The sequence below is a fragment of the Zeugodacus cucurbitae genome, chromosome 2, assembly GCF_028554725.1.
Source record: "Zeugodacus cucurbitae isolate PBARC_wt_2022May chromosome 2, idZeuCucr1.2, whole genome shotgun sequence".
NCBI classification, from domain to species: Eukaryota; Metazoa; Arthropoda; class Insecta; order Diptera; family Tephritidae; genus Zeugodacus; species Zeugodacus cucurbitae.
In genome coordinates, this window is record NC_071667.1 from 47,147,474 (window position 1) to 47,160,835 (window position 13,362).

Sequence of the window (13,362 nt, forward strand, 5' to 3'; positions counted from 1 at the left end):
TATTGTGGAGATTAAAATTTAAATATTTGTAGAATTCTCTATGCCACAGCTGTCAATGCAATGTCCCACCAACACTTGGGTGACTTGGACATTCGTCTTCTTTTGCTCTTATTGCATACCACAAATGTCAAGATGAGAAGATATTATGCAATAACAGACTGACTGACCGACCATTGTGTATGGTCGAGTTTACCATAGTTCGCCAACAGAACTCCGAATATGTCCTTTATGGAATTCCAATGAAAATGAATGTGTCGCTATGTTTGTCACACATGCAGATATTATATGTAAATACCCGTACGTTCGTACACGAGTGACGGAATTATAGTTTTGTTCATATGAAGGATTATGAAGTGACCTGAAGTGAAAGTACATGCATATATGTTGGGTATTTATTAATTTTTAATATATTCGTGTGTCCGTATATTTTGCTTTCACACTGTGTGGTAATTTTAAAGGCATATTTCACAGCAAGTATTTAGCTGCATTTCACAGTTACATTACTCGAGTGATTTTCCCCGCGACGCCTTCATTATCCTCCGACTGCGTCTGCTCATTCATCATTTTACTTTTGTCCGACGCTGTGACCGAAACGCTGCGCGTATTACTCTCCTGCATGATTTCGTTCAACAACCCGTCTTCGCTGCGGTTTCTCAAGCAATCGCTGCGCTGAAAAGTCTGGGCTGCGGGCGGTATTTCGTAAATACTGGCATAAGTACATTCGTTGCCGGACACACTTGGCTGCAACTCAAAGTTGAGTACACCATCAATAGTTGACTTGGGCTGAGGTAAGTGTGCCTTCAGTTCTGGCAGCACACAATCTTCGAAGAATCTTACCGCTGAAGGGGCTTCTTGTTTTTGCACCCTATCCAATTGTTTTGGATGCAACTGAATAATATTGGCATTCCGTTTGGGTGATTTTCGCATTTCATAACCGCTGTTCGTTTTGACTTGCCTTTCATTTGTTTGATGTAAGCGTGGCTCTTGGTGCGATGAGCTCGGCATTGGTGCTGATATTTCCATGCGACGCAGCTTCTCACGTTCAATGTATACTTTCTTCCGAGGCAAGGCGTTTTGCTTCCTCCTTTGGTGGATCTGAAAGTCTGCGATTATATTATGCATATTGACGCTGTGTTGAATGGTGAAACTTGTCGAGCTACTGTACAGCAAAGGAGGGGATTGTGAATTAAAACTGGCAATCGAGTGTGCCTCCTCAGCGTCCATCGCGAGCTGCCGCTGCACGGTTGTTTGATTTTAGATTTTTATTATTTACATCACTTTTTTTAAACGAACATTTATATTTTAAACTTGAAATTTCAAATCAAATGTCATACATTCACATCTCTGTTAAGAAAACTAAATGGTTTTTCAATAGTTGTAGTATTTGAATATTATTCTCTCCAAACATATTTGGGTTGAAAGGCAGTGGATTATGTTTGAAGATCCCGAAAGAAATAATAATTGGATTGATTTTACTCACTAGTTGCTAACTTCAGCCTCTGCTAGATGCTTGACCGAGCTATCCTCTCTTCGCAGAATCATATTGTGAGGGTAACCTCATAGTTAGTTGTTCTCCCAGATCTTCTACATCACCCATATCCATATCATTTGGGATGCTTCCATAAATAATATCAGACTTCGACCGCTAAAGCCAGAATCCATTATAAATCTGACATTTTATTTATATTTCCACTAGTTAAGAAGGAAAAGGTTAGATGATTTTACCACGCACTCGATAAAAACGTTGTTGTGACTGAGCAAAGTGTCGATAACACAGCCACACAAAAAAAACACAGGCGTCTGTCCGAGGTCCATATGGGGCTTTCGGTCCCGCATTAGGAATACGATGCCGGTTTTTTTAAATTCAAAATGGCGGATTCAATATGGCGTGAAACTCGTTACCCGAGGGTATTCGAGGTCGCTAATTACGAATTTGATGTTTTTTTAATTCAAAATAGCGAAGAGAAATTAATTGCTTCCATCGAATGCCGCCAGGCGGAGGCCACCTTTATCTACTTGAAATTTCGTTGCGATAACCCATCTCAGCATATCTGTGGAAATCATCCAATTTATGTAGCACTTTACTTCCACTCCTACCATAGAAATTGTAAAAGTAGAGTCCTTGAAAGATATTTGATTGAATAAATTGCGTAATTAACTATCTTCGATATGTAAAAGTAAGTATAATATTGCCTCAATAATATTATTTTACGCAAAGTCCTTTCCAATGTTTACTCCGCTTTCACGCCACGTATTCCACTCTATATGTTGTTGTTAATAAGAAATTGCGACGTGAGAGAAGGTGTGCAATGAATAATAAGACAAAAGTGACAACAACAAAATATTAAATAACACTGCAGAACCGCAGAATGTGGGAAGACCTGCGTATGCCACTGTCACCAGCAGAGTTGCCTTGTGGCAGAGCAGCTACAGGCCACAGTTTACAATACATACCACTGCAAGTGATAGTCAATGTCTATATGTATGCGGGCGTTTATTGGTAAACATTTATGTATGTTTAAGCGGGCATTATTGGACTTTTGTGTCAACTCTTTCGTTGGTTGAGCAACAAAAGCAGCTAAATGAATTGGCAATAAGCCAGCTCAGAAATGATGAAATGCCCTCGCTGTTTCTTCAATGCCGCTAATTATATATGCACTTATTCATGAGATTAACAATTAAGTGGATGCGCAGGCGAAAGACTGCTTGCTTTCTTCTGCGTACGCAGGCAGACTTCGTGAAATGACAAAATTAAAATTAAGAGGAGTGGTTAGTGTGGGCATGTGTGAGGTGATGGTATGATGCATTTAATTACTTTTTCAAAATGTGTGTGCTTGTGGTCCGCTGCAATCAACACTAATGAGATTTTAAATTGTGGTTAACGAATGGCCCAGCTCCACAGCACGTATCCTTTCATTACGCAAAAGCAACAAAAACTAAATAAATATCAAATTAATTATTTTAACTTTATCATATAAAATGTTAATCTTACACAAAGATAACTTGAGCGGAAAATTAAAAATTGTTTACCAACGCGTTCTGAAATAAATTGCCTGCAACATAGCAATATACAGGGGATAATATGCAGCCTTGACTAGCTGCTTACCGCTGACAGAGAGAGTGGTAATTTTTCAATGAAATATTCAGAAAGGCTGCGGAACTTATCAACACTGAAACCCTAAACAGCTTTATCAGCTTCCCTTGCAGCTTTAAATTGTCATCCATATGCAAGTAAATAACTGTATGTGCGATGCAAGCTTACATTTCGTGTTCAGTTCCGTATGATCTACAATTTAAAGTTGTCGGAACAGCTTCGAAATAACATCGCGTCGCGACCCTACGACCCTACCATTTGCAACTGCTTCTACAATCGTAATTTGATATTTTTGCAAAAACACTCATATGTTAGTTGTTAATTGGTGATTCTTTATGTGTCGCCACAAATTTTATGATTTTAGGCATGCGATTAGCCCGTCAATAACAGTTGATCCAGAAATAATTGGAAGAGTCTGGCGTAAATCACCTGCTAACAGAATCCTAGCTCCACCAAAAACGTTTATCGACAATCAAGATCTTTTAAAGTCCTGTGCCGGACCTCCAGCGACTTCTTGAATATTTGGAAAATCTTTGTTATAGCGCTATTTTTGGCGATTTTGCCGACTGGTGTTTCGTTCATTTGTAATTTAGGAGTAATTTCAAGGCCGAATGTGCCGTTTGTTTGCCTACTAATAGGTGCCAAGATGCCCCTATTCTTGAAAATGTGTGAAATTTGTTCTGGAATTACATCAGCCCTCATGTAATATATATGATGATTTTCTATTGGACTAATGCCGAATATATAGGTCAAATTGTGTGTTATCTTAATAAAATTACATCAATAAATTGCGAGAGTATAAAATATTGGGTTGGACCTGAACTTAGCCTTTCCTTATTTGTTACAAATTGTTTTGGGCTATCGACACAACCTTATACAATTGAACAATAACAAAAATATTTTAACAAAGCAACAATGACAACCTTCAAAATATTATTTTTTTGTTTTCTCTTTTTATATTTTTCTTGTCAACTCGAATAAAATTCTTTTATCTTCCTCGCAATTTTTCCATATTTACTAACTCTCTAATCTTTTTCTGGCCTTCCACGAATATCAATTCAAGACTAAAATTATAACAGATCGGTTTGGCCGTTCTCGACTTTTTGCGACACTATCGAACAGCAATTCATTTTTATATTATATTTATGTAACTGTAAATTAGAAGTAAAACAAAATGTTAATTATTAATATCTCCTAACTAAATTTCATCAAAATCGGTTCAGCCGTTTAGACGTGAAAGAGCAAAAGTCCCAACAAAAACGACTAAAAATCACTAACACAATTTAGATATCTGCCTACTTCCTACCACTAAGAACGATGGTGTGATTATTTATAGCCTATGACAAATTTCTATGTTATCATCTATCACCATACCAAATTTCATCAAAATGCGTTCAGCCGTTTAGGCGTGAAAGAGTAACAGACAGACAGAGTTACTTTCGCATTTATAATATTAATATGGATTTTGAATTACAATGAATTTATTTTTCTTATTTACTATAAAATGAATAATTATCAATATTTTAAGTTAAAAATGAAAATAATCCAGAAATATTATGCCAGAGAGTTATACTTGGGTTGCTTTCTTTTCATACTCACCAACGCACCCACAGTTTCTCTAATGTCGACCACAAAAGTAAACACATAATATTCCGGTATTCGCAGTAGCATAGGTGTAGGCGCTGCTGCATCTTGTATCAAAGAAATCTGTCCAAAGCGCACAAGGCGTGTTTGCGAATTTTTCGTCGTAATAGACCAATACATTAGGAAGGGTCAGCTAATATATAATTAAATTTTCATAATTATTATTATATTTATATTAAGTCAAGAAAAACAAATAAATATATACTTGTACTGTACTTTATGCCTCGGAATATTTCGATTGAATTACCGTGACCTTTCTTACCATTTGCTTAAGTTAGTGTACAAATATTTTGGAACATTCAAAATCGGCAAAATTTTGCTTTATACGAACCCTAAACTTCGAAATATTGGTCTACAACTTTGCTTCTGCCGTTTTCCAATAGATGTCTGTAGGGTCCAGCACTGGTCGATTAAATCGTTTTATATCGATCTTGGACATTTGTGTCAACATTAGCCCAACAAAATATTTGTAGAGATTATGGAAAATTCAACATTTTTAAGGTGCATATTCTTATTTATCAGCTTTTGCTTCTTTGGTCAAATAGTGAATTCGAAGAAAATATGCTGGAATAGAAATATTAACGCTAGAAAGTATTCGTTTTTGATTTACTTAGCATTTTATTGAAAATGCTCTCTCAGAAACTAATGCTTTCGATAGCTAAACCATCAAGATTATGTTGAAATGAACTTTCTACACCAACATTAATAAAATATAATACATAAAAACTCTAATTTTTTAGTAGAAGGGTCCATCAAGTTGGAATGATAAACATTCGCAAGATTAATGAGTTTTCAAGATGAGTGTCAGATGAAATAATTCCCAAGACCCCACAGGTCTAACAGGTGACCCCCAACATCAATTCTGTGGAAAGACGCCTCCATATCTAAGTGTAATATAAACCGACAGGTTAATCACATGAAGCTGCCTTTCTTCTGAATCGAATTACTTATAGAAAACCCGGTATCGGATTGGAACACCGAAATATGCGCACAAGGCATTTCTCCTGGGATAAATCAAACGAAATTGCCGGCCTAATAATCAACTTGTTTACATAAAAGCAGAGTTGCTCAGTGGGCTGTAAAGTAGAGTAGAAAACTCATTAGTGTTTTGGATAAAGTCAGTGCTGCAGGTGCATTCGGAGAATTAACTGTTGATGTTGTCCAAGTTAATAGCTTTGGAGAGAAATTTCTTGCGACTGCATTGAATGACTATACCTGGAGTCACACATTGAGCTCATGTCTATACATGCACACTCACACAGCAAGATATGAAAGGAAGCACTCGGTTTTCGGGGAATCCATTTATGCTGAATTCCATTTGCGTATAAGTGTTAACTTATTTAATATTGATATTATTTTTGTTATAATAATTTGTATACTCTCTTCAACAGGTTGCACAGCGTAAAATAGTCTTTTCCACATAACGGTTGTCTGTGCATTTTAAAATTAAACGAAGGTTATGTATACCAAAATGATCAGGATAACGAGACGAGTTGAAATCCGGATGTCAGTCTGTCCGTCTGTCCGTACAAGCTTTAACTTGAGTAAAACTAGTTAAAACTTCAGAGATCTTCGTGAAACTTGGTAAACAGATTACGTTATCCGAGAAGCTATGAAGTGCTATAAGTAAGCCACAATAGTGTACAATTGCTGCCGTATGAGGATGATATCGGTATGATTAGTCTTAACAACAGCGTCGTTAGTTCTGCTTTCTCAAGGCTTGACAAAGAAGCGAGCGAATGGATCTGGTGGTGAATGAGGACAAGACTAAATATCTCCTGTCATCAAACAAACAGTCAACGCATTCGCGTCTTGACTCTCGTGTTACTGTGGATAGTCATATCTTTGAAGTCGTAGATAACTTCGTCAACCTTGGAACCAGAATCAACAATACCAACAATGTCAGCCTAAATATCCAACGCAGAATCACTCTTGTCAACAAGTGCTACTATGGACTAAGTAGAAAAGTAATAATATCCATTTACTCCACTCATTTTGGATAAATCTTAGATCTCTCGTTCAAGTGACTCAAAACATTAAAAACGCATCACCCCTTTTATTTTTAGATCGATAGGGACAGCTCTTTTGACATTTCTTTTCAGTATGATTTGCCATTTCATCATGGAAAGATATACCATCCAACAACGAGTCGAAATTATTAAAATTTACTACCGAAATTCGGAGTCAGTGGTCTCAATTTTAAAAGCGTTACGTCCAATTTATGGTACTCATACTCCATGAATCATTATTGCATCCCGAAAAAATTACGGTTTGGTGAGCTTTATGGGCCGGCGACATCATTGGGCCCTACTTCTTCCGTGATGATCAAGACCGGCACGTTACTGGGAGTGTGAACCGTTACCTCTTAATGATAGCCGAATATTTTTGGCCCGAATTGGATGATATGGACTTGGACAATATGTGGTTCCAAAAGGACGGCGCCATAAGTCACACAGCGAATGTCACAATCGATTTATTGAAAACCAAGTTTGGTAAACGTGTTATCTCACGAAATGGCCCAGTCAATTGGCCGGCTCGGTCATGCAATTTGACGCCGTTAAATTATTTTCTGTGGAGCTGAATATCGATCCTGAAATTGCAACAGTATCGGCCGATTTAGGTTTGAAAACCGTCGAAAATTGTGTTCAGCGTCTGGACTTCTGCAAGCGTGTCCTTGGTGCACATGCAAAAGAAATCGAGTTCTATGCATAATGGTATCGAACGTACTTTCACAGGAGAGTGATTTTATTGAAAACCCCTTTATAATAAAATTACCTTGAATATGAAAATTCTTCTTCTTCTTCTTCTTAACTGGCGTAGAAACCGCTTACGCGGTTATAGCCGAGTCCACAACAGTGCGCCACGCATCTCTCCTTTTGGCGGTTTGGCGCCAATTGGTAATACCAAGTGAAGACAGGTCCTTCTCCACCTGGTCCTTCCACCGGAGTGGAGGTCTCCCTCTTCCTCGGCTTCCACCAGCGGGTACTGCATCGAAAACTTTCAGAGCTGGGGCTGGGAAAATTAAAGTGATTAAATAGCTTTCCAATACAGAATAAATTTAAGGATTCGCTTTGAGAAATATTAGGAAACATTTACTTTACGCACCCGTGTATTAACTCATTAGTCACACAATCGAATGTGAACTTGAACTTAGCGGATAATTTAAATTGACGTTTTACTGTGTAAGTGGCAGATACTCAATCATTTCACACCACACATTCAATTCGCTTGCGAGAGATAATACGCTGACTGTGCTAAGCACATTTTGTATGGAGTTTTTCATTGTTGTTATTGGCATTTCTGTTAGCACAATGGTTGCCATCATTTCGCTTAGCCACTACTGTTTGTTGCTGCTGTTTCTGTGCCAACTGATTGTATTGCCAATGCACTGCACAACACAATGTAATCAACACGTTGCATCCGACGGCAGCACAACATTGCAGTGCAGCGTACCGTACAGTTTACGTTGGTACCACACCGCGTATGAGTGACAAAAATGCATTTCTGCTGTGCGTTTGTCTTCACTGCTTTGTGTCAGCACATCCGTTTTGACAAGTGTGTGCGCCATGTATGATTGTGCTTGACAATTGATTGCCTCTATGAATGTGGCATGGCGGGGCATGGCATTGCACTAACGATGTGCTCCGCGTATGTAAGTATATGCGTCTAAATAGACACGTAACTGCACCGATGTGTCTGCTTGTATTTAAGTCGCCTCGACGGAACTCTATTTGACTTTGTCACGCGCTGAACTGCGTTAATGGCTTCCGTTCGACATTCCATGTCACTTTGCTTTCGATTTTCCACATTTCTCCATCACAGCTTTAACTGCTGCGAGCTGCATTGCGTGTACACTCAATCTGCTGTCAATAAGCTGTCCAATATTCATAAATCATTTTAAGAGAGAGAGTAGACATTTTTATATATTTTTTTGAGCAAAATACATAGGTACCCGAAGAGTATATGTATCCGTATGTTGGTTTTGGCCTTCTTAGTCTGAATGCTTGCATACAGTTCGTCCTGAAATGAGTTTTCGCACTAAATACTAACACTTTCTAGCTTGAATTGAACTGATGAAACCATGGGCTCTTCTTATCTAGTTATGTACATACAGCTATGAATAGAGATTTAGACCACTTCATGCTGATGAAATACAATGCTTAATAGCGTAACCTATTAAGAAAGGAGTTCCGTTATGTTATACAAAAACTCTTTATTACTTCACTAAAAACTAAAATAATTCAAAAGAACACAGTTTCTTATTGTAAATGTCATACAACGTTTGGTTCAGTTTACTTGGATAAGTAGTTAGCGCACTTTAAAAGATCTACACGGAACACTAAACCTTAATAACAAGTATAGTGAAATTCTCAGATATTCTTCTTCTTCTTGACTGGCATAGACACCGCTTACGCGGTTATAGCCGAGTCCAAAACAGCGCACCACGTATCCCTCCTTCTGGCAGTTTGGCGCCAATTGGTTATACCAAGCGAAGTCAGGTGCCTCTCCACCTGGTCCTACCATCGGAGTGGAGGTCTCCCTCTTCCTCGGCTTCCCCCAGAGGATACTGCATCGAATACTTTCAGAGCTGGAGCACTTTCATCCATTCGAACAACAGATATTATAACCTATATAATTAATACTTTGTGTAATATCCATTATGTTTAATAACTGCTCCATATTTGATTGAAAACCTCTCTATTAACCTATGGCTTCTGTGCAAAGGAATACAGTCCACATTTCCTGTACTCTTCCTTGGGATTGTTAGGGGTCGTAAAGATTCAGTTTTCATCTTCACTAGTGGTCCAATCTTACGATATATAAAGGACCTCTAAACTTTTTATAATACGTCATACTGCTTTAAGGTCTTTTTGATATATCTTGGATTGACTTCTTGAGTTTTCTCACTATGTACAAATTATGAAGTTATATGCCCTAAATCCTTGTCCATAGCTGTATGTACATAATTTTAAATATATTCCTGTGTTCAATCGCGTTGGAAGTAATGAAAATACAGTTGTCTGTTACGATTTGGGGTTACATCTTTACCAGGATATTAGTGAGCGCTATGGAAGTGGAGCACTACTTACAAATTATAAATTTACAATAACAGTAGCATTATTCCATAAAACTAAAGCTACCGACGGAGTATTTACGTCAGTCAATTGAAATTCAAGTTAATTTGTCATACTTCATTTTCACTAGTAATCTGACGTTGGCACATGAAAATCATATAAATGTAGACCCTTTAAAGGTATTTAGAAATTTCCCATGCAAAGTAAATGTGTCGGCAATCGATTGCGTTAATTGTACGAGTACCACATACACATGCACTGTTGGCAATGTCAAAACCGCAACTACAAAGTGTTTTCCACCATCGTGACTATATTGCATTCCAATTAAGTACAGCAACTGCACTTTATTCAAAGTATATTAATGACATTTTCCGCTTTAAGGGAACATAATTTAATCCGATTTTATTAGCGGCGAACAGTGACTTCTGGCATTTCAACTGAAGTGCCGTTGTAATTGTTGTACAATAAACGCGAAAGAATTAAATTTCCTGTTGCGCTTTTTCCATGTTGCTGCCAGCCCACACGCACCATCCCACACCAATATCCATGAGAACAAATGTTTGTGTGTGTATGTGAGTGTGAAGCAGTCATTCAAAAGAATTGCGTGCAGCACTCGTTGCACTCGCACGACGGTAATTGGCATAAGTACGCTTTCACCTCAAAGTTAAATTAATTGTGGAACTCATTTAGTAACCACAATGTGGCGGTAAGCAGCTGCAGGCGTGCCAAACGCTCGTGCACGAAGTAGGAAATGCAATCAAATAGAGAGGAAAAGAAACAACGCTGGCAAAAATGCAAAATTACGCCACCATACCGAAGGATGAGCATGAGTAGGTGTCAGCTGTTATGGTAAATATATAGAGTGCCACTAAACCGGCAGGGAAAATATAGTGGGAACAAACAGCGTAAATTTCAAGTATTAGTAGTAAAGAGGCCAGAAAATGATTAATAGAGACACATTTGTAAGAAACTTACATTTCCCTTTGCGCTATGTAAGAGTTAACATGTCATTGATCGGGTCATCGCTATAAACAATCCTAAATTTTAATGTAAAAAATCGGTATTAGAAAGTTAATATTATTAAGATTTAGAAACTTCAGTATTAACTGCTTACACCAAAAATGACTCCATGTTCATCTTTCATTATTTTATAAAAAAATATAGCTGTGGTCTTATACCAATTTTAAATTTCCTGTTTCGGTAATACATATTATAGGCCTCTTGAGGTAGGTTTCTTTTGTATAAAATCCATTGTTTCTACTAATATACAAAAGTATAATTCTCCATCGACACGTGTTGGAGCAATTCCGAAATTTATTCCACGAATAACCCATCTCATAAAAATCGTTAAACTTTCAAAAGGTCGTAAGAATTGTGCCACTCTCCGTTTATCAGATAAATTTTAGGAGAAAGTTACGACAAATCCCACAACAACCGGTTCTACGGAAGTTAATCAGGCTAAGGACTTTTTCAACGATTTAACACTGCTTGAGTTGCTTGAAGTTGTATAACCTTGATGACAATTAAGTTTACGCTTTATCTCTAAAAAGGCACAAGATATTCGCTATGAAAGCCTTTTCCTCCTGTTATTCATGACATCACAAACCAATGTGTTTTTCTGTTAAGCACAAAAAGTAACGGGACCAACATATCATATCTATTATCTATTTCGACAATTTACTTAGGTTAAAGTGCACTATATTAGTAGGGTCCATTTCCTTGTAGGCATCTATTTTTGTATGTACGTCCCGTATGTTGCTAATGGTGCTGGTTAGCGGCAAAATAAAGCTTGCTGCTTCCACCACAGCATTTAATGGCATGCATAAAATTAACCATGTCAGGGCGAATTAAGGGAGTGACTGCGGGAGCTAGTGGCAGCCGACACAATTACAACGCAGCTCCGCATTTTAATGAAGTGCACTTGCATTGCGTTCGGCGCTTTTGGTATATGCGAATAGTGTGTAAATGCAGCGCTGCCACCCGACACAAAGATGGTTGGGTGTACGCTGACAATAACTTTCACAAGTGGCCACTATGGCTCGAGTAATGCTAATGAAAGTAACGCGAAAAGTGGATTCAAGTGCAGCAGGTTAAGCAGCTGTTAACTTTACTAACTTTCATCTCTCTGAATCAACGATTTATTGTTATAAGTAAAGTTAGGAAATGGCAATAGAAATGACTACTTGAAATTAATTAATTTCTATGCGGTACGCTTACTATGACAGGTGCTTATAGCATTTTACATTTAATATGTACATATTTTGGGTGTATATGCGAGTAAGTCTGAATTTAACCGATCCCTTATATAATACTTTATATGAAATTTAAAAAAATTAACTATACATTTGAAGTATCTTTATGCTTTTCTGTATCCTTATTATCTCAAAAGTTTAAATATTTCTACGCTTTTTTCTAAGAGTTGTGCAAGTTGTATATACGAGGCCTCCACCCGATGTCGCCAGAAGTGTTTCACGCTGATTAAGAGTAGTGCGAAGTAGTTCCTTGTTTCACAACTCCTTGAAACGTGAAAAAACCACTAACGGGTCGAATGAGAAGTATAATGCTAAAATGATATTGGCTATTAAGGTTTGAATTTTCACACATTCCATTATTTTGCTATCATAAGCTCCTTGGCTATAATGTCTCGATCAATATTGTTATAATATGTTATGCTTTAATGAAGTTATTCTTTGGCTTCTTAATTTATTTATCGGTTTCATTATGTAACGATCATTAATAACGACCATTTCCACGCGTTTATTATATGTGTAACAAAAATATTATATCACCCAAACAGAACTATAAATTCTGTCTCTATTGAAGCGACCTTCCAACTTTTTTATAAAATGTTTGTCCTTTGCTCTAAAATTTGTCTCTTAATCGTTACTAAAGAACATTATTTTTAGGTTTGAATATAGAAAATATTACAGTGGTTATATTATCTACGCCAATTCTGGCCATTTCACCATCGATTTTGTTGATTTGGGATATGATGCGCTGTCTTGATGAAATATCTCTTTCTTTTTCTTCAAACTTGCTCACTCAAATTTCTCAAATATCTCACGGGCCAATCATCTGTCTTTTGAAAGTTGGAGAAACAATAACAATACATAAGGATTCATTTCATGCATTTCATTCTCTAAACAAACCGAGACGAACTTTTCGACAGCCTGATATTTGAATATGTTTTTAAAAACACATACTCCATTGCGATGGTTAACATTCGCTGCCTTTGATATAAAAATGTATTGTTACTGTGAAATACAGAGGAGTTTATTAGTGCTCGGCTATTATATAAAGAATATCCACTTTATACTCAAGTGCTAAGTGCACTTGTGGATTCTCAGTATATTTGAGAAAGTCAATTATTCTTATAAATACATGTTTATATTATTAATTTAACTTTTTCATTTTCTTTATTTATTTAACATTTTCATTTGTTTTGTGGATCTATAATTTTATAATATAAAAATAATTAATTGGTATGTCTTCAATATTAATTACAGGTCTTCTTTTAATAGCTTACATTAAATCTATTTCAACGTGTTT

General features: G+C 37.0%; 1 protein-coding gene across 1 annotated transcript; it reads right to left on the bottom strand.

Moving 5' to 3' along the window:
- Window positions 1–380: 380 nt before the first annotated feature.
- Window positions 381–1,357, bottom strand: LOC105212342 (uncharacterized). Its single transcript, XM_029040269.2, has one exon. It carries the CDS (start codon window positions 1,222–1,224, stop codon window positions 496–498), a length of 729 nt encoding a protein of 242 aa, XP_028896102.1. The 5' UTR covers window positions 1,225–1,357; the 3' UTR covers window positions 381–495.
- Window positions 1,358–13,362: the final 12,005 nt, after the last annotated feature.